Here is a 21,741-nt window from a genome sequence, read left to right on the forward strand (position 1 = left end):
TGCAAAACAAGGTTGGGATTTAACCTGAATGTTATTAATCAGAAGCAGCTAAGAGCTAACTATGACATTTTGCTTTAAATAAAGGACGAGCCTGAAATTTTCTAGTGGACATGTTAAATTTCAAAAACACATGAACAGTATTTGGGGGGGGGAAAAAAAAATATATATATATATATAAATCCCCCACAAACCTTACTTACTCTTACTGGAGGCCTGTAAGGGTCTGACACCTATGGAAAAAGGAGAAATAAAACAATCAGTCTTTCTAAACCTAACCAATATACAGAAAGGTGGGAAACTTCCTTCCTCTGAACAAGTAAACGCATTTAGAAAGCAATGTTCCAGAGAAGTCCTCTGTGACACGGGAAACCCAAAAGGCTTAAAGGAGGCTTAAAACTTCTCTTTCATTTCTTGCACTGAACTCAGCAGAATTTTATGATAAACAAAGCAGTTTCACGCCAGCAACTGAACAGGGCCAGTGCTTTTATGAAGCTCATAATCGTACTGAAACAGAGTGTGTAAAACCTACTACCCTCCAAGTAGTGCTTAGGGGAAAGACCCTGAAGGGGTTTCCTGCCCCATTTCCCTTTAACTTTGTTTAAACAAGCCAATCAAACCCCTTGTATTCACGAATCGGTGGAGGCTACTCTTGTCTCACCCGGCAAAGAAACTTGTGGGCTGACTGCACATTCAGAGTCTAGAAGGTCAGCTTTCTCATCAACTGCCCTCTCTTTTTCCTACAAGCTATCACTGTGCTTACTGCAACTCCAGACAAGCTCAAAGAAAGGTTATATATTGTTGCCTACCCCTGGAGTCTTCTGCAGAAGGGTGTGGTGAACTGTGCCTGGTCTACCTGCTACATCAATAGGGTTTGAAGTCTGAAAGACAAGAACAGAGTGTGAGTAATACTGTCGGATACCAGTGTTACATTTAACATCTCTATCTAACGTTAATGGCATTAATTAGTCCATGTTTGTACTGTGCTTTGAACACGCATATTGCTACATTAGTGCTAAATGTTATCTCTTACTGACAGCCAACAGCACTTAACCACTGTGTCATCTACTATCATTTAGTAGCGGCAACCGTATTACAGCAGCACCTCTAAGCCCCAGTTGAAATCACAATCCCATTGTGCTAGGCAGTGTGTAAATGGATGGGAAGAGACAGTCCCTGCCTCCCGAAGCTTATTCTCTAGATAAAACAGGCAGAAAGTAGGAGAGGAAGCAAGAGAAGTGGACTGATTCTCCCAGTGTTTGAGGCAGTAGTTGGCATCCGAGTCAAGAACAGAACAACTCAGGTGTCCCAGTCCAATATTCCAACTATCGGACCATGGCCCCTCTCTGACCGGGGCTAGGTAATACAATAGTTAAAACAGCAACAGTCCATCTATTTGGTTTGACGAGGCACAATGAGAAACCTTAGAAGGTGCTTGTGGGTCTTTTATAGCTTTGCATTGTTTATCCCATCATTTTCCAGCAAGAATTAAACACCTCATTGAACGAATCCCTGAGCCTCCTCCTCCTCCGGATCCCAGCTGTTGCCCTGTTCTAGCTGATCCCCAAGAACTCATTCATTTTCTCATTCTGGAATGCATCAGTCTCCCACTCCTGGTGCAAATGCACCTGGCGCCTCCAAACAGCTGAGTGCAAAGGGGTTAAACCTAATTCCCCAATTGATTGTTTCACTTATATTTTAGGCCAAATTGCAACAGATTGCAAACAGTCACACTGTACAAGGAATGAGTAAAATTATGGGTGTGGGGGAAAAGATCGGTTTTAATTTGTCTAAGGCTACATAACTTCCAGATTCATTCAAAGGAGCATTCTCACGTATGTAGGTAAGTCAACACACTCCCCAGGCAGATCTGTGCTCCCAGGGCCTGACAGCTGAGGTATATATAAGGTGGCAAATAAGTTACAGCTATCATACAGACAAGACTTTTAAGATCACAACATGTTAATGGCATGGTGTCATCCTGTCCGTTTGTCCCCTGGAGAAAGATGTGAACGCTTCCTCCGGCAAAGTAAACCGAATACTTCTGACCTTTTCAAGTTCTCTGCTTGTGAGAAATGGCCTTTGGGAAACTCACTGAGCAGTTTACCGTCAGCCTGGATTTATGTGCGGTGGATTTACACACACAGCTGTAGGCAACTGACATGGGAAGGAGAAAAACAAAACTAAGACCTCTGCTTTGGAAGGTAAGAAGTGCAGGATTCAGCGTGCCAAAATCAAATCATCGGGTCTGTAGCGATTATGAAGGCTTCACTTGGGAGGGAGAGAGAATGGAAAAATGGCGCAGCAACAATGACTTGAGTGGCTTTGCCCAGCAGTTCAGCTCTGTCTCCTCTAAGAAGCTGGAAAATAATGTGCCAAAGTGGCAGATCCGTTTTTCAACCTATTCCTTTTCTTTGTTCGGCTGTTAGAGGCCATGTAAATACAGCACTGTGCAGAGCTCAAGTGATGTTAGATTAACCAGGGTACCAGAGCGTGACCTTGTGATGTTTAACCTCAAACTAGCAAATGTTCTATATATCTATCGTTAAAATGAATTAAAAGCTAGCTTAGTTTATTTAGTTTATTACGGCACTTAGAACTGTTTAAAAATGTAAAGAGTCTGTGCTCGCTTTTTCTTTCTTGCTATGTAACTGTTTCTCTTTAGTCTAATGGTTTTTTACAGTAAGATCGTATCTATAAGGCTCCGTAATGAAGACGGAAACCAGAAGAGCATGCTATCAGTATATCAGAAGTTCCTCATTAACAGGAGCCTTATAGCAAAACTGAGCCCTATTTCCATGCGAGCAAAATTTTGCCAGTTCCACTTTTATTTGTGCAGCTCCTTTTCTTGGGAGGTAGAGCTGAGATCTTGACAACTTGGGGTCCACAGGGACCTCCTGGCATTCTTCGCAATAGCAACAATTACCATTGGCAGACAAACTCCATCAAGGATTATCTACACTCTGTCCCTTACATCTGCTTAGATGTAACTGTTCTCTTCCATGCCTGTATCCATTACATGCAGAATTCTTGTTGAAAAAGGCCCTTTTGAAGACTTTGCTATTTGCAATGTGTCTCAAGAATAAAAGTCTAAGGCATTTGATGGGCACTGAGGAAACACTCCAGGTTCCACTCAAAAAATGAAATCCAAGTGGAAAGGCTGCATGAGGCCTTATTTGCAGTGGTCGCTAATTGCTGACTTCCACTGACGTCAGTAGGACTGCTAGGTAAGTATACCCTGCAGCACACGCTTCGGTGTGGTTACAGAAACGACCTTCCAAAGGCAAACAGGAAAGAACTGGACACAGTGCTTGCTCTTAAAGACTTCTAACACAGTAGCAGAGTTCTATGGAGATGCAGTTTGAAATAAGAAAACTTGAAAATCACAGCATGTAAGGAAGCCAAAACGTCACCTTACAAATGGAGTAAATGCTCCATTTTCAAACAAATGCTATATCTATCTTGTTTGGATGGATTTAATACTTTTCATACATTTAAAAATATTTAATAAAATGAACAGATTTGGGAGAAAAAAAATAGCAGACTATAGTAGACACTGTAGAAGCCACTGAAAATGGTGGTTATCATGGCAACATTTCCAAATGCCAATCAGTGCTAGTTGTAATGGTACGTTACAGTTGCAATGCACCTTTCACACACACTATCTCAAAGAAGCTTGCAGGCATTAATCAACCCTTATAAAACCCACTGCAAGATAATTTCATAGATGAGGAAGCTGAGGAACAGAAGATTCAAGCGACTTGCCCAAGGTCAGACAGTGTCGGAGCTGGGAATAAAAATTCAGCTCCTTCAAATTGCTCTACTCACGTAAAGCAGTCTCTCCCTATTGTTCCCACACTCGTACAGTCAATTTTTCATTTTTACTGGGAGTAAACAGGGTATATCTTTTGCCATCTCAGTCTGTTAATTTATAACATGATTTGGGACTCATCAGTCTATATGAGCTGTAAATATTTCAATCAAATAATGCATGTGACTGTATGCTTCTCCTCCAGTTTCAGCTGACCTCCCAAGTGAACCACTGTCCTTTTCCAAGGAACAATTGCTAGTGCTAAGAGAAAACGTGCGCTAGAGGGTAGGCTGCTTTGTGCACAGGATGCTCACAGATCTGTGGGGTGATCACTTCCAACTCTATGTTCCACTTCTGCTAATTAAATCATGTGCTATAAATGTGCTATAAAATCACCAGAGACACAACTCTGAATACAGTTTCTCTCCCAGCAAAAGAACAAAGCCTGCAGAAGAAGAAGTTTGTACCTTCGGTTGAAATGCTCCCTGAAGTGACCCAAAGGGACCTGAATGTGGAAGCATGGGTGGCATTCCAGGCATTGCTGGAGGATAGGTTGGAAAGAACTACAAAAGAAAAAGAGATGCTTATGTCACAGGACAACTTGAACAATAATGGAGGTAGGTGCCAAGCTTGGCACATACAAAAGTAGTACTGTGTCAAACGAGTGCCACAGTGAAAATACACACTGAATTTGCTTTCAAAATTTTTAAGAGTAAAGCCAAAACTTGTCTTTGAACTAGTGAATTTCCTTGATAATGCATTTTTCTAGAAAGTAACTAACCAAGTGTGCCTTCAGAATTTGTGGAACTATTGCGGGAAGCACAGAGCATTCACCATTCTTAGAGGAACTGGAATGATTTGGCTTGTGTTCATTTTTTGGTTAACTTTGCATTTTTCTGCAGTAGTAAACAAATAGATCCTATTTTGAAACGTGACTTTCAAAGCAAAAAAAGAACCACAAGATGCTGTATTACACACTAACTACAGGCAACATGCACACCACCTTGCAGTTGTGTGGGCTGGGTTAAGTTTTGCTTAGGCCTCTCCTGAGCACATACAGCAGTTTTACAAGTCCCAAAACTGTACAGAGTTTTTGTGCTTTGGAGCAGTGGGGAGCACCAGGAAGAAACCACCAGTCTGACTTACTCCTGTGACCTGAGCAAAATCTTGTGAAAGAGCCATGCACTCCCAGCTGCTGCACCGTGAGAAGCACCAGCTGCAAAGATACTGCAGTGACAACTGCTTTAGCAATTCCTGCGCATTCTCTGCCACCCCAGGCACAGCGATACAGAGCCGCAGCAGCAAAAATGCAGTAGACGGAGATTCAAAAAAAAAAAAAAAAGCTCAAAGAAAATTTTCCATCTTAAAAAAATAAATAAATAAATCGAGACTGAAAAAGAGCTTTAGGAATGAATGAATCAACACACTACCCATCGATTGAAAACAAGCAAAAGAAGTGCAAGCAGAACCAGTAACAAAGACACCACCTAGAAACGTAAGCACTCACGTTGGAATGTCGAAAGTAAGGGTTGTCTAATTTGGGAGCGTACTTGTCAAACTGGAAAGAAAAGAGAAAAAAAAGGAAACAGGTGAGTTTGTTTTCTGTAGTACAGGACACATCAGGCTTTCAACACAGACAAATAATCATGGCCCATCTGTACAGCATTTAGCTCAGCCAAACTGACTGATTATTCCGTGCTCGTTCATGAGGGAGCTGACTGATTTCCCAGTGCTACGGGAGGCGGAGAGCTCGAGGCCCCCCGCTTGTTCTGGGTGCTACGGAGCCTCGCCGCAGGCTCCTCCAGCTCTGCGGCCTCCATGTAAAGCAGCTCCCTCGTCACCCAGAGAACCGTGCGGGAACTGCAGCACCAGGAAGCCCAGTTCAGCTCCGGATCGAGATCCGGGATCTACCTCTAAAGCACTCAACTAGATCACAGATTAGAAGCTGGAGAAAAACCTTTCACAAGACCACAGTTTGTACCATGGGGCAATGAATACCTGCTCCCCATTTCCTGGGATCCTGGAAGAGGCAGAATCTGTTTTGGAAGGGGCTTAATGGCTTTAGATGCACAAATCTCTCTCCCCAAAGAGAGTGCTCCCTGGAGGAAAGGTGACTGTTAACCTTTTCCTTTCAAGCGTGGGGTTTTAACACCTTCACACATGCAGTCTGTGCCCCCTACTTATTTTTATCGCCATTTGTCCTCTACCACCTTGGAAGCAAAACCAAAGCACGTATACATTGCATTTTAGAACAATATGTACATTCTGCTGGGCAGGAAGGAGAGGGGAAGCGGGCAGGAAAAGGGAGGTCTAGGACCCCACCAAAAGCTGCTTGTTTTAGCAAGTCAGCTGCTGTTCCGCACTGCTCTATGGGCAGGAGAGTGGATTTGTAATTTCATTAATTACAGTTATCACTGGAGGCATGTCCCCTCCAGTGTAAATACCATAAATCACTAAACACATGCAGCTGTAAATTTCAACGCTCTTCTCTGGTGCTGGGATTAACAGACCTGATCTAGTGGAATATAAGAAGATGTGAGCGGACTATAACAAAGAGCCTTGCAAGCTGTTTTTGCTATGACGGCAGCCATCAACAAGGCACGGGTGGGAGGGGAGCGAGCTCTTAGCGGGATCAGGTATCACGCTTCTTAAATAACACAGCAGGTTTCTGAGAAAAGTTTCAAGGTTGTTTTACACAGACCAAGAAAAGAGGGGAAGGGGTTTACACACGAGTACACTGAGCAAACACCGGGGGCTGAATTCCGGGTGGATGGCATTACTTTAATTGTTTTGCTGCTAAGGAGATTACAACCCAACAATGTCATCGGGCAATCAACAGTGGCAAAGAAAAGCGTTGAAATACTATTTTCCTTGAGTTCTTGGGAGTTCTTCCCAAATGCTGCTTTTGCTCTTACTCCCTGCTTTTGTGCTAGTCCTAGCAGAAAAGGACTGTTTTTCTACATTTTAGATACAGTGTGAAACTGAGAAGGAAAAAAACCTGAATCTCGTTCTTCCAACCTAACAAAGTAATTGTCAGAAAGGGGGAGAGAGCGCATTTTAAAGTACTGACAAAATCCATTTGCGCCAGATATGTAACAATTTTCTAACAGCTGCAGCAAAGGCCGGTTGTGTTACAAGCAACTTCAAAGAAAAAACGCTAAAGCTTATTACACGGCCAGGAGGACGTCTCCCACAAGAAGAACCAGCCACACACAAATTAGTGCCTGTTGAAGTAATCAAATAATAAATGCCAAAATCAATATAGATTCGGGAATTAGGAGGAGGAGGGACAAAACTCTAATCAAACAGAACATATGCTGTCTTATGGCAAGAGCTCCAAGTAAGCAAGTATTATACCCCCCAGAACAGAGGAGTGGCGTCCAGAAGCCCATGTGGGGACTGTGCTTTGTACTGGAGGCCACCAATTTTGCGGTGCCCTTGTTTGTGTGGTTTGGTGTGTCATGGCACTGAGCTGGTGTAGCTCTGAGGAAGGGGTAACTGAAATACGCCGAAGGACACACAAAAAGGGGAACTAGAAGGACTCAGGGGTCTCGAGGAGACGTTATCTGCTGCTCAGTAGCAGCGTGGGGGAACTCATGGCTCAGTGTGGTGGCTCTGGACAGAAAGTGGGTCCGTCAGGAGTGCAGGGCCTGTCTCTCCGGGGCCTTGTCAAAGGACAAAGACCGAACGCCTATCTGAAATGAAGAGGACTGCTTTTTGACAGAGTGGGTTAGGCTTTTTGACCAGAGATGCTCTACTTATCCTCACATTTTGGGCTGGGGTACGCACCATGGGAGGTGCAGAGGGCGGCATGAGCGGCGTCTGGGGCAAGCTGGATGGAAAAGGAGTGAATGTGTGCTGGTGGGTGTGTTGGTGCTGATGCGTGTGTTGGTGCTGGTGAAACTCCGCTCTCAGCAGCGGCACCGGGCCAAGTGAGGCAGCGGCCCGGTCCGAACTCTGAACCAAAAACCGGTTGTTCAGCTCTTGCCTGAGCAGTTCGTGATCTAGAGGAGAGAGAGAGAGAAAAAAAAAAGACACAGAGGCCCGTGGGCCTGTGAGTTCCACAAAGACGGAGGAGAAAGAGTCAATATTCACCTGGCATTCCCTGTTTCTGCAGGTCATGCTGTGGTGGTTTTCTACGTGAGGACTCATTGGTGGAGGTAAGAGAGATGCCTGTGACAAAGTACCAATCAGAATCCCCGAATGAGGCTGGCAATACATGATTGGTTGGTTGAATGATATCAACAGGCTGGTATCTAAAGACAAGAGAGAACACCATGAGTCATCACAGCAGAAAACATCGTGGGGCGTCCGCCAGCCCCCGCGAGCGCCCCCCGCCCGCCCCCCGCCGCGCCCCCCGCGCCGACCCGCTTCCCGGCCGTCTCCTCCGCCCCGGCCAGCCACCCTCGCCGGAAGGGTGGGCGGCACCGCCGTGAGTTTGCCTCTTTCTGGCCTCACGTGCGGGTAGCCGGATTTTTCCCATGCTAGCACAAGGCTGAAAATGTTGGGAGCGCTTTAGAGCACTAGTGGCTCACTTCAAAATAGGCAATACTGACCTGTTTCCATCGAGGTTTGGAAATTCAGAAGCATATGTGTGCTGAAAATGCATTGTGAACCTAGCACACACGTTACGCTTCAACATTTGTATACTTAGGAGACAAAATTTTGACAGGAGCCACAATGCAATGAGATAGCAACGGATTTGGGTGGCTGGTAGCTACCTGCCTAGACTGCTAGTAGCATTTTTCAGTGCGTCCCCACACCACCTACACATCCTCCTGCTTTCCAGAAGTCACTGGGACATACACACACAGTGACCAGGAATATCTGTCCTACAAATTCTGAACGCTTTTTTTTACAAATAGCATTTTTTGAAACTTTGAGTTTAAATGCTAAGCGATTCTTTCCTCACTTTCTAGCAGGCTGTAATTGACATTTGGTTCTCCTCCATGGGCCATTTCCTCTACAAGAGGAGGAGGAAGCAGCGGGAAGAGGAGAAATGCTGAACTGGTTCAGGATCTCATGAAGGCTGTAACCACTACAGAAACAAAATGCTCTAGCATACGTCAGAGGGCCTCTCCTCAGCATCTTCCTCTGGTAGAACCAAATGAGATCAAATTTGAATATTGTTTAGGATGGTGCAGGATACACACATGCATTTTCGAAATGATCTGGCTGAGGAGTATAGGAACAAACGTCCACTTCCCCAGAAGTGTCTGCCAGTATCTGTCAAATCCTTCTGTGATTTTGCCTAAGAATTCCCAATAGGAACCAGCATCCAACACGCTAGATGTTTTCCAAGCTGAGAGCAGTCTGTGACACCAGATGTTGATGACATACACCCATACCTAACTGACCTATTTGCTACTGAGCTCACACAAATCTCAAAGTTCTACCTTTTTCAGTGTAACACCCCTTTTAAATTGCAACAAGGAATATAAAAGGGCAAAAGAATACCTGCAGTTTGAAGTTGTATTTCGTATTGCGTGTACAAGCATTTCTTTCACTAACATTTTAGAGTAACATTAGAAATGTCCAAATGACTCCTTTTCAGAAGTGAAGTGGTTAAGATCTTTAAAAATAAGCACCCTGATCCGAAGTTTCAAGGTCTCTACTAGCATTTAGAAGTCTACATCACACTGAAAGTCACTTCTGAAAGCAAATTTGGGGTGCCTAAGTCATTTGCTTTTGAGTTACAATATGCTGCTAAAAGCAGGTATTGTGGGCTGCCACAATCCATATAACTAGTACTAACACATGGACAGAAACGGTGAGCAAAAAGTACATATACTTGTGCATTAAAGCCTAAGGCACTGAACCAAAAGGGCTTGTAATGCATTCTTCTTGGAGCAAGCAAACAAACACAAAACAGAGCGAAAGCACTAAGCACCAAAACCTAATATCTATAGAGAATATGAGTACGGTTTCATGTATGTGTGTGCTTGGGCGTATGTTTATGCACTTAAATCTGGCATGACTTAAGGAAACTGAATCCTTCCGTTACCATTAAGATAATCCTTTTTTTTTTTTTTCTGAGGGAGAGATTAAGTGAACTGGCAGTTATCAGTGCTCTGCTAACCCATTTCTTCAAGAGACTTGACATCAGGCTGGTAGATATGCAGCGGGCTCCGACCCTTAACCCTGTACCACAACTTTGGCCTTTGTCAGGGAAAGTAAAGGCTCGTAGATGTTTGGAGGAACAGTGTGGCACCTGGAAGAGTAGTTGCTTCTTAGCAAGGATGGGATTGCTGACCCAGTTGCGTGAGAAGCTTTGGGCAACGTTAGCATCAGTCCCTAGTTCTTGTGCCTGTCAGTGAGGCCTTGCCCGATGGGTCTGGCCATATACTCAAGTACATGTACTTGAACTCCCAAACGCCACTGCTCTGTGCGCACACATGTGGTGAGCATGGAAGGAAAAAAAAAAAAAGATATTTGCTGATGTTGCTAAGTACCCTCCCATTCAGGAGAGAAGACAAAGACTTGTGTGTTGCCTGTGTGTCATACATATGAGCCAGCCTTGGTGCCCCTGAGTAGAGTGCAGCAGGCCACAGGAGGGTTGCTCTTAATTTCCTTGTATAAGCTTTAGTTTTCCAAAGGAAGAGATGACACCAAAAGTACATTCTTGTGATTCAGAGACCTCAGTTACTAGCATCAACAAATGCAGTAGCTTAGAGCTCTGCTTCTGCTCTTGGGAACATGGACACGTGAGCCAAAGGGAACTTAAAGGAAATACACTTTTTCTTCCAAAGAAGGGGGATAAAAAGAAGAGGAATAAAAGGAGACCTCAAAAGGCCATACCCTCTCTGAGTGGCTCTTCTACGCTGGTGCTTTTACTGAGAGCATATGTGCACTCAAACAGCACAGCAAGGACTACACTGCTAGCAGCAGTTGGATCCTAGCTCTCCAGGGCTGCTCAGCAATACTGTTTGCTTTTAAGAAACTTCTATGTGTATGACAACAGAAGCTCCTGGCTATGCAGCGTGCTCTGTATTGATTTTATGATGTGCCAGTTTGCAGGCATTTCATATAATGCAGACAAGAGGCATTTCACTGTCTGCAGGATTAGACGCCCAGACCTTTTGCTCCACTAACTCAGGCCTCTCCTGCTTCAGCTGCAGGAGAAATCCTTTTAGTAGCAGCAAGACTTTTACCGTTTCCTGGCAAGCTGCTGAATGTGAATAGGTCACTTGATCTTACACCTCCTCAAGTTAATGGTAAAAACATACTTGCTTTCAGCGACTGCAATATCATGCTTTTAGTGAGCACATAGCTATTTCCTTTTTGCGCTACTTTCAACGTCTCCATCACAGTAGTTCTTTGCCTTAAACAGAGGAAGCAATGAATAGGTCCCCCACAGTGCTGCCAACATCTTCCCAGCCATGTGGTTGAAACTCTAGATAGTGCCAGGGCCTGTGAAAGCCGGCAGCTTTGGCCTATGTGGTCCTGCTTTTGGCTAGGAGCCCACAGTATTTTTTTTGTCTATCATCATTCTGAGAGCTCACTTTGGACCAATTCACATTTCTCTTTCCTTTAAAGGAGCAGTTCTAAATAATGGGACATTATTTAGTTCCCAGAAGAAAAAAGGGGGATGCAAGGTCATCAGAATTTTCAGCAGCAGATCTGCTCTTTCCTTTAACTGGCTTCGGAGGAAACAGAAGGGGACGTTTTTTGCAGAATGCTTGTCCTACTTAATCCCTGCTGAGTTAGTTGTAGAGTCAAATGCCAGATCAAAAGGAGGCCCCAGCAAGAGAAAGTTGCAGGGAAGTCTCCAGCTGCCAGGGCCTCTTCCAGGAACAGCTGTAGGCTAATGGATAAGCCATAAACACGGCATTTAGGGCAGAAGTGACAATAGAATAGGGACCAGGGTGAACAAAGGAAATTTTCTAAAAGGATGTAAAGATAGGAAGAACTGAACAGCAGAGCTTGTCAGCTGAGCTGTCCCTGCCTCCTACAGAAAGGCTAAGCAGCCGTGGACATTCAGAGAGCGCGTGCTCCTGCAGGCACGGAGGATCCCGCTCTGCCAGCAGGATGTGCTGCTTGTTGAAGGAGCAGTCCAGGGGATAGGCGTGGGGGCTTCTTACTTGTCCTTCAATTGGAACAACTCTCTGCGCCCCTCAGAAGCAGCTTCAGGTCAGTTCTAACAGCAGCAGCTTTCATTAGAAGGGGGAAAAAGAAGGGGAGAATGGCACACTGTGCCACACTAGAATGTCACGCTGGACAACTCACACCCCAGAAAGGAGTTTTTTTTTTTTTTTTCTAGAAATCATTTTGAAGACTTCCTATAGGAAGCTACAGTGCTGTCTCTACAACTGAATCTCTCGTTTGATAAAGTATGTCCAGGTCTCCTACCCTTTTCACTAATATTCTTACGATTCCAGCACACGTTGCCCCAGAACATATCTGCATCACTTTGTTTTACCTGCCTGTCAGCCAGCCCATCTCTCCACACCCTCCAGTGCATGCATGGGACACCAGCCCTGGAAGAGAGAGGGGAACCTACCTGCAGGGTGACCTGGTATCACGAGGCTGTTGGTAGGTAACGCTGGTGGAGGTGGCAGCGTGGGTGGGGTGGCGAACATGGCCGGATGGTGCTGGTGTTGGGTCTGCGATCTGAGAGAGAAGTGCGAGGTAGCAAGATTAGAGATGGAGAGGGGCAGGGCTGGGCCGGAGGAATGGTGCGGAGGGATCTGGGGAGAGAGGGGAAGGTGCTTCGGAAGGCTGATGCTTGTTGCACTACTAGCACTGCTGCTCCGGCTGCAGAGAGAAAAACATGGGAGGGAAGGAGGAGAGAGAAAGAGAGAGAGAGAGAAAGAGAGAGAGAAGAGTCTGTTACAATACAAGTTGACACAATGCAAGAACACTACCAGAAACAATACAACTATACAACATTGATTTCCCCAATCTTATATGTATTTTTTTCAGTTGGGGGTGAATAGACCAACAGATCTTAATGTAGACCTTAATGAACTTCCCCATCGGGGCAGGACAGGGCTTGGGTTCTCCCGAGTGATATTTCCTTTGATGCTTGAGCAGGCTGCAACCCTCAGAGCTGTCTGTGAGCTAATGACGGGAGGCCACAGAGGCAGTTGGATTTTGCACCTTTATTTAGCCTCCGATGACCCTGAAGTGGCCATGTGCACCCTTGTGATTGCAAGATGTAATTACTGTAACTCCTTTTTCTGTTACTCTGGGTGTACCGAGCTGCATACTGTGAGTGACTGTGGGACCAAGTTACCTCTGCTCTGCATGCTGTGTGGTTATAGTCACGAAAGCACGCAAGCACACACCATGTTAATATATTATTCTCATAATAATCCTATATTTTAAATATTCTTTATTATTATTACTCTACTGCAAGTGATCTCAGTTTTGTGGGGTGAAGGATATTTTCACTGCATTTATTATTATTTATTGTAATTCCCACAACACCGGTATTTGTTGCAGTCTAAACCTCTGAGGTATCTTGAACAGTTTGAATTATTATTAGTCACTTACACTGTGGTGGTTTTTACAGGGTACAACCAAGATAGCTTAACTATGCTTGATACTATGAAATATACACTTACTGGCAGCTCTCTGTATGCATATTTTGACCCTTGAGCCGCCAAATAAGATGCTTTAATACAGTTTTCTAATCTTTTGCAACTACTCTCGTTCTGGTTTCGGAGACATGTTTTCTGTACCAGCAAAAGGACAGGTGCCAGTTGAGTGGATAAACTCTTCTTTCTAGAAACTCTTTCTCCATATCGTTTTTATCCATCCTACTTACTGGACAGAGACAGTTTAAGGAGAAAGCTAAGCCTCCTACTAGACCTACACATTTAATAAACATGTCAGACTGAAGCAGTTTTTTCAGTCTACGCAGGAGTCCCATTCTAATAGACGCAGCATTTGCTAACATAGTCATTCCTCTTCTGGTGCTAGTGAACCAACGAAATTGTGATAACCATGAACCAGTCATCTACAGATTTTCAGTGGAAGTTTACACAAATATGAACACAGTGAAGCTGTTCAAACTCAAGCTACCGTGAATTTCTAAGGCCAGAACTGGCTGGTCCTGACAGGACAGTGCCCAACTCCACTAGAAACTGGGCCTAAAAGAACATTATCCCACAGTTATACATGCCTTACTCCCAGAAAGGGGGCATTTATCACCACGTTTCAAATGCACCTGTGCACCACTGCTGGGAAACCCAGTTTGCGGAGCTGGCCCAGGAAGTACAATATCCAAAACATGGAGCATCTCACCCAGAAAGTGAGAGTGCTCTTGGCTTGCTTCCCAGCTATTCCTATGCCTTTTGGAACAAGCTTTATCCTGACAGTAGCATAAAAAACTTGATACAGGTGTCCTTTTTGCCTACCTGATATTATTTAGTCCGTTGTGGGCCACCTGATGATGCACTTGGTAGTTGAGAGGTGGAGGGATGTGACTCTGAGGCTGGGTCCGAAGCTCAGGTATTAATTGAGGCTGAGACTGCGGCCGAGGTTGAGGTTGTGACTGTGGCCGAGGCTGCGGCTGAGGCGTGAGCCTTGGTGGTGCTGGTGCTGAAATCACTGGCTCCTTCTTCAACAGCGGGCTTGCTCTGGCGCTTGACGTGGGCGCTGAGGAAGTAGAAGTCACAACGGCAGCTACTGGCTGGGGGCTGGGGATAGGCAGGGCGAAGGGCACGTCGGTGCTCAGTTCCCGGCTCCGCTCTAGCCCAGACACCTTTGGGACATTGGCTGCTTTCACTTCTGGCTTGTCATTCAAGGTGGGACCTTACAGAGGGACAACAGAAAACACAAAGCGCATGCTGAAAGGTCTGCATGGCAGAACATGAAAAAAACAAGTCATGTTTCAGCTTGTGGGTGCATCGTGGGAGCGCTGCTGCTGCAAGATGGACGTGTGTTTGTGTGACTGTCCTTCCGTTGTCCTTGCCTGGTCAGTCCACGGTACTTTGTTAGCATGTGTGTAAAAGACTCAGGTGTCACCAAATGAATGCATACTACAAAGAGCATATAGCTCTGCGACTTCTGCAGAGCCCCAGGGTTACATACAGTAGGAGTGTGAACATGTCTCGAGTTACTGTGGCAGTATTTCCTGCTCAATTTAAGTTTTAAGGCTCGATAATAAATTTATGAACATGAGCCCAGTCACTAACACCTTTCATTTTCTCAGCAGTCTTTCACGGTGACGTACATTATGTTTATGCTTCGTTGCAAGCTACAACACGCCACGACCCACCGACTAATCACTAATAATGACAATCCTACCTGGATTCTAGGAAAGAGGCCACCCGGGCAATTCTTGCAGCAAAGGAGGGGACAGCTCTGCTGTGACAATGTGACACTACCTTTCCCTGACCACACACTTGTGAACAAGAGAAGGCTGGACAAACCCAGTCCTAAGTGCGGAAGTGTGTCCTGCTCATCCCAAGTATCTCACGTACCTGATGCGAGGTGCGTCAGAGCTATAAGGGATGATGTGACCTTATCAAAATACACCCGAGGTGAGAATTCCATATGGAATTACTCCTTCTACAATGCCAAGTGTTTCTCTTCTCCAAATTAAGCTAAACAAAGCAGTAGAAAGGGTTAAATGTCTGGAAAGGAAATGGGAAAAGGGAGGAAAGGAGGAGATTTCAAATCGAGCAGTATCCAAAAGGCCAAAGACAAGTGAAAGAACCTACGTGAACATGATACAGTTCACAGTATACCTCGCTTTCAACATTATCTGTGCATCCCTGCGTGCACGTATATCCACAATCAACCACAGGAAAAGCTGTTCACGGGTTACGAGAATTAATCTTCACTTGTTTCATGTGCACACACTCCACTGTGCACACCAAGGTTCTCCATGACATCTTCTATAGAGCCTTTTATCATCTACCAGGATGTGTTGGGGGTTGGTTTGCTTTAAGTTGGCTTTTACAGACATGCGGGAGATGCTTCCTACACACTTTAGCATGCTTGCAACACCCTCGTGAACAAATTCCACCTCGGAAATTTTCCTGCCTCATCAAAGGACTGAGATAGTTCCTGAAGTAGGAGGTGTGGAAATAACACAGAGCACATGGCGCGAGCTAATTCTGGCGACGCAGACAGACTGACCGGGCGTTGCTCACGCAGCCTATGCGAGGCCAGATTCGTTGCTGCCAGGGTTTCAACGGCATCAGTGCTGCCAAGCTACCGTAAGACCAGAGGAAGACAGTGACGAGCCAAACGTGGTAACACGCTAGCTCACCTTCTGTTCAGAAAATATACATCTGGCGATGGCATCTCCTTCCTTAAGACAAAAGTCATTTTCATATACTGCTCTGGACTCTGTGTGTTCTATAACCAATTTATGGCTTCCTTTGTAAGGACACATATCTGCATCTACACATATATTCAGAATGAGGAAGGAGAAGGAATGGAAATAGATGAGCTATATTCATCAGCTGAAGAAGTCAAACGATCTGTAGCCTAAGCCCACAAGCAACAGAAACAAACGTTTTCAAGCACCAGCAGTTTGGCTGGAAGCAGGCACAACTGGCCCTGCACTTTCAAGCACCTTACAAGGGTTACAAGTTTAACACAACATCTGGAGGTCCTAAATTATTCACAACATAAGTACAAGGCTAACTCTGGTTTCACCGAATCCCTTTTTCCAGTATGAGTTCATCTATCATGAGTACCCTGGTTTTGAAGATGTAGCTGGACTTGGTCCCAATTTTATTTAGGCTGACAAAGATTTCACATTAAAAAAAAAAATCGTCTTTCTTGTGCACCATTCCGTTTTTATAAGGCCACCTATGGTCATAAATTTACCTCAGATTTCATTATAAACAACGGAAAAATTGCCATTGACCTTAGTCAGGCTAGGGGTCCACACACACTGGTTTTCAGAGGAAGTGTATTCACAGCTGTAGCTTCCACTGTTTTTTAGGAGCTACCCATTAAAAGCAATTGGGTTTCATTCCTGACCATAGGTTTCCTGAGAGCCTATTAGCTCTCTCCATCCAACAGGCCTCCTCCAACAGGGTTAAACTTCATACTATGTAATTATAGGCAATGTAATCTAATGGTGTATATTCAAAACACACTAGCACCACAAAAGTTAGTTGAGTAAAAAGTCAATTAGATCCAAAACAAATCAATAAAGTCTCGCATTAAAAGCAGCTGTTTGACCAGCTTTATGTACAACTATTGATTCCCTGTGGTTTCAGCATTAGTTCTCATTTGCAATTTTCTCAAAGCAAAAGCTCATGGTCCCTCGCCGACTGAATTGACCAACCAGCCCAATTGTATTAGTTAGTATCAGGGGTACATGACTGATTCCTGCTGCCAATTAGCATCTCTCTGGCTGCAATACTGTAACATTTTTCAGTGTTTCATTCTTCAAGAACAATTCAAGACTTCATGAAAAGAGCCAGATGCTTTTTTCTTTCTGCAGAAGAGCTATAGGCATGGCAACAAACATTCCCTCTCCCTCTGTAGCCACGTTTAGTAAAAACAGAAGCATTTAGAAAGGAAAGACATGGTGTGAACTAACGGACAAGTGTGAAGAAGCGTGAGAGACGGCAGAAAGTCCAAGCACTCTCAGACAACTCATGGGAACGAGGGTGGGCGAATCCTGTTATTTTGGTGACCTCGCCGTTTCTGCTTCCGATGGCTGCAATGAGTACGACAGAGCCAAGCTGCTTCATGTAGCTGATTCATGGGTGACCCGCCATGGGTGAAGGCAAAGGCAATGCCCACAAACAGAGGGAGCAGAAGGCATGGAGAAGTGACAGGAAGACAGCTCGCCAGACACCAGGACCTGTCTGCTGTTCGAAATTCAAACCTGCTGAAAAAGAAACGTTCCTCAGATCCAGGTGTTCCACTTCAGGGTCTGGTAGAATGGATAGTTTTGGACAAAACGGAAAGCAGATGCCCAAATGAAAATCTCATTCCTATGTCTCACTATTCTTGTAGAAAACAGCCAGGGTGCCTCTACGCGCAGATTCGCTCACGGGCCTTCACTTCTGCTAACTCTGTGGAGTACCGTGCCTCCACTTACTCAGACCCTGACATTGGAGAACACATGCAACATGTTTTATTACTGAATATCTACTATGCTCATCATGAGTAGATGTTCTGGTTTCTTTATTTCCTTTTACAGTCTTCTACCAATGCTTACTTCTACCTCTTTGGTGCCTGTTTCCATAACCCCCTCACTAGCTACCGCAACTGCAGAGGTTTCCAGGCGGAAACCTGACTATTTCTAGGTCACCTGAACTGTGCAACTAAAGAAACAGTGACTTTTGAAGGGAATAATTACCTTGTTTTTTAGGTGTGTAACAAGACCGTTACCATGATACTTATCCCAAAAATCTCCAGTCCAACACTTTCCCCTCCATTTACTGAAAAGTCTCTGAGGCACCTTCTTACGTCACTGAACTCCAACAGAAAGTTATTTTTCATGATTTTAATGAGTGGTGTTGCCCATTCAGACCAGGATCCAAAAGTCTGCAGTTTCTCCACAGGGTACTTGAATGTTCCTGCTAAGGGAATGGCATGCTCTTATGCCTCCAATCAACTAGGACGACTGCAGGTCGCACGTGGAATTATCTATCCCAAGGCAAGAAACTGAATATTCCCCTTTGTTAAAGCTGGATCAGGTTTCATATAGCTTCTCTGAGGAATTTCTACACTTCAGGTTCATATCTAATCCCTTCTGAGAAGATGGACCTGCAGAGCTAAGCACAACCGCCTTGATAAAAGGCAGAATTCACCAGACCACACCACGATGTTCTAGAGGCAAAAATGTGTTTATTTTTATAAAGTCCTAGGGTAATTTTCATGCTTAATGATAACAGGCTGAGCCAATTTGCCTAAGACTTGACAGTCAGCTCCAATAATTCAACCTTAATTAAAGCTGAACGCATGTCAGTTCAGCTCTTTCCTTCACAGGAAATCTGACATTTACAATGATTCATGTTTCAGCCATGCTATGGGAAGGCTGGATCACATCTGCCATTCCCCACCATGCAGAGCGCTACTCCTTTTCAGTATGCCAACTTTGTTTATTTTCTAACCAAATACGTTGGACTTCTTCCATTGAGCGGTTTTCTTAAATGAAAAGACAGTGGAACATGCCTTGATTTCACTGGGATGAATGACAAGTGAGTGTGGAAGAGATGGAAGAAAGGACTAAAACTACCCCAACAAGAAAAATAAAAACAACCTAAGATTAGTAATTCTTGCTTTCTTGAAAAACATTGTTTTTTGCAGTATTGCAGAACACCAGCCTTCCTGTGTCTTGTGCTACAATGCCATTCCAGTTTAACCTGCCGAGGATGAAGACTTTAAAAAAGACAGAGAGCTTTAGCTTCCGCTCTTGGAACTTTGCGTACAATCGTCTCAAACATACAATAATGTCAAACAGGACGTGAAGTTCAAAGGAAACCCCAAAGTCCACTGCAAATAAATTTGCTGCAAAAGGTATGTTTCAGAAGGAGTTATCTGAACCTCGAAGACCATCAGCGTGGACCCAGTACGAAATGTCACTGGTTTTAAAATCCATGACTGGAATAAACAAACATGGCCCAATCCATGGCTGCACAGGGCGACAGGCTTGTCAGCATGCAAGTACACAGCACTGCAGGCTAACTACAATATGGAAAGTCCCAGACACAAATTAAACCTTTCTGCTACAGGAATTTGCTTTCAAGCTGATTAAGAGTAGCTCAAGTGCAAGGGATTAAACATGTAAAGGCTGCTTTGAGGACTCCAATAAGCAGTTACTGTGTTATACAAACAGTTCTTAAGGCAATAACATTTCCAGCCCTGCCGCTTGCTCTTTGCAAGCTGCTGGTTGTTGCTGAAAGCAGACTGTCAACACACGTACAATGTGATTGGAAATAATCTAATCTTGCTTGCACGCCTTTCCTTTGTCTCTTGGAAAAAAGAAAGCGGAGCCATTCAGACGTCTCCCTTGTCTTTCTGTAGTCTCCCTCGCTGCAGTCAAATAGCAAGGGTGATGGGGTGATGTGAGAAAGAAATGCCTCTCCTACATCCATCAATGACATCTCTACCAATGGCAATTTACCAAGAAACACAACAACCACCATCTGCAGCCTATCCACCCACCCCATACATCCCTGAACGCAGACATAAGCCAGGCTGGCTATTATGAACCCTGCTCTGTATTATAATTCCAGCAAGAAATGCTGCAAAACCATCACCACAGGAGTTACTGGGACATTTGTGGCAACAAGCGGAATATTTCAGACTTGGTTCATAAGTCCCAGCGATGAGTTTTGAACCATCAGCATTAGGAACCACATACAGAATAGCATGATTTTGCACCACTAGGCCCAAACAAAGAAACAACTAAAAGAACTTACATAAGAGATTTTGGCAAACCTTTTAAAACTGAACTTTAAGAGTGCTGCATAATGTATTGTGGATATGCAACATATATAAGCACAAGCGAGAATAAAGCATTTTGCATCAGCAATGATAACACCGATGCTGGCAGAGTGCTTACAAGTGAAAATCAATATTTAAGTGCTAATTCTTTATCCTCAGTTGGCTTTTGCTTTAATATGAATGGCTTCTCATTGTGACTAAGGAAGGCAGCACTATTTAAAATATTAGACCATTGGTCTGTAAAGGTATGGCAAACAGAACTAAACCACAGAAGCTACCCAACATACGGGGCACCAAGTTCTTCCACCGATTTTAATGCAAATCAGCAGCAGGTCAGACAGACAGACTTGCTACTCGCATATAAAAACACTGGCTGGAAGGCTCCATGGTGTATAATGTGAAGCATTTTTAGCATCATTATGAAGCAAAGGCCAAATTTTCACTGTGACAGTAGTGTACTGCACATGTTAGGCTGTGTCAAAAATACGTTCTTCTGAGATGCAGGCTCTTCAGAACATAATGGGCCTCTGGTGGGTTTTCCACAAATAATTACAGCGTTTTCTCACAGAGGAAAGTAAGCACAAACCCTTGTGCCTGGCTTTCAACTCACACCGCTGAACGAAGAAGTGTGTGTGGGGGGGAAGAAGATCTTTTATTGTTAATGTCAGCGACTCCCCAAGCTCGGCTGCTGCCTTGCAGCGGGGAGCTCCTGCCGCAGCCCGGGCTGGATGCAGCCCCTGTCACTCGGCTCATTTGTACCGAGCTGTCTGTCAAGTCAAATCGTCTCGCAACAATCTCAAACACCCTCCGAACAGCTGCCACTATCAATTACGCTCGCAGACAGCCTCGACTATCAAGCAGAGAACTGGAGCGAGCACTTGCCAGTTTTAATAAACTGTGTTGCCCAAGTCATTTAACCTGCTAGATTGCTGTATGCCGGGGCTGTAACAAGCCTTCAGCTCTTCAAACCAGAAGAAAGCAACAGTGGCAAAAAGCTGTCAGCTCGGTCCTCAGAATTAACTTCCAAGTGTGGCTCCCCTCCACCCCCTTTCTGAAGCACCCAAGTTTAAAAGTAAAATATCTTCCAGTTATTCAAGGAAACGCGTGTTTAGCGCGAAGCCGATGCCAGCGAGGGCGAAGGGCGGACGTTCACCCATGCTCCCGCGTTCGGCGCCCACCAAAGCAGAGCGGTCCCGTGGCCGCCCACCACGGCGCACAGCCACGCTGATTCAGCAGAGGGGTTTTTGGACACCGCATCCCCCGCGAGGGCGCTGCACCCACCGCTCCCGCCGAGGATCCTTACAGACGCAGTCTGCTTGCCGTTGCTTGCACAACTAAGTATTTCAGCATGGGGAATTTAAATTCACTCTGGTGCTTTTAGGAAGTGGTAGGAGATAAATATTTATTTAAAATCAAACCGTTTCCATCGAGATCAGTGGTTTCCTTTAGTGGCATATGTATAAATCAAGATGTCGGCAAACGTAAACGTAAAAGAAAGCTCTATTGTTAGACTTTCATTTGCTATTTAGGAATCTGCACATCCACTAGAAAATGTACTG

The 21,741-nt window shown here is 44.7% G+C and overlaps 1 protein-coding gene across 42 annotated transcripts in view; it reads right to left on the minus strand.

Annotated features, from left to right (window-relative positions):
- FBRSL1 (fibrosin like 1) overlaps nucleotides 1–21,741 on the minus strand; it is a 560,551-nt gene that overhangs the window by 14,015 nt on the left and 524,795 nt on the right. For 15 of the 42 annotated variants that reach the window (XM_068910794.1, XM_068910787.1, XM_068910789.1 and 12 more), the window contains 7 exons: nucleotides 14,170–14,566; nucleotides 12,309–12,562; nucleotides 7,577–7,812; nucleotides 5,316–5,366; nucleotides 4,276–4,371; nucleotides 807–878; nucleotides 192–230 (listed from right to left, as the gene is read on the minus strand). In XM_068910794.1, the coding sequence (XP_068766895.1) occupies nucleotides 192–230; nucleotides 807–878; nucleotides 4,276–4,371; nucleotides 5,316–5,366; nucleotides 7,577–7,812; nucleotides 12,309–12,562; nucleotides 14,170–14,566 (1,145 nt within the window). Of the gene's footprint in view, nucleotides 1–191; nucleotides 231–806; nucleotides 879–4,275; nucleotides 4,372–5,315; nucleotides 5,367–7,576; nucleotides 8,065–12,308; nucleotides 12,563–14,169; nucleotides 14,567–21,741 lie in introns of all 42 variants that reach the window. The other 27 variants (XM_068910772.1, XM_068910793.1, XM_068910807.1 and 24 more) reach the window with 11 other exon arrangements.

This window comes from Struthio camelus, chromosome 17 (genome assembly GCF_040807025.1).
Source record: "Struthio camelus isolate bStrCam1 chromosome 17, bStrCam1.hap1, whole genome shotgun sequence".
NCBI lineage: Eukaryota > Metazoa > Chordata > Aves > Struthioniformes > Struthionidae > Struthio > Struthio camelus.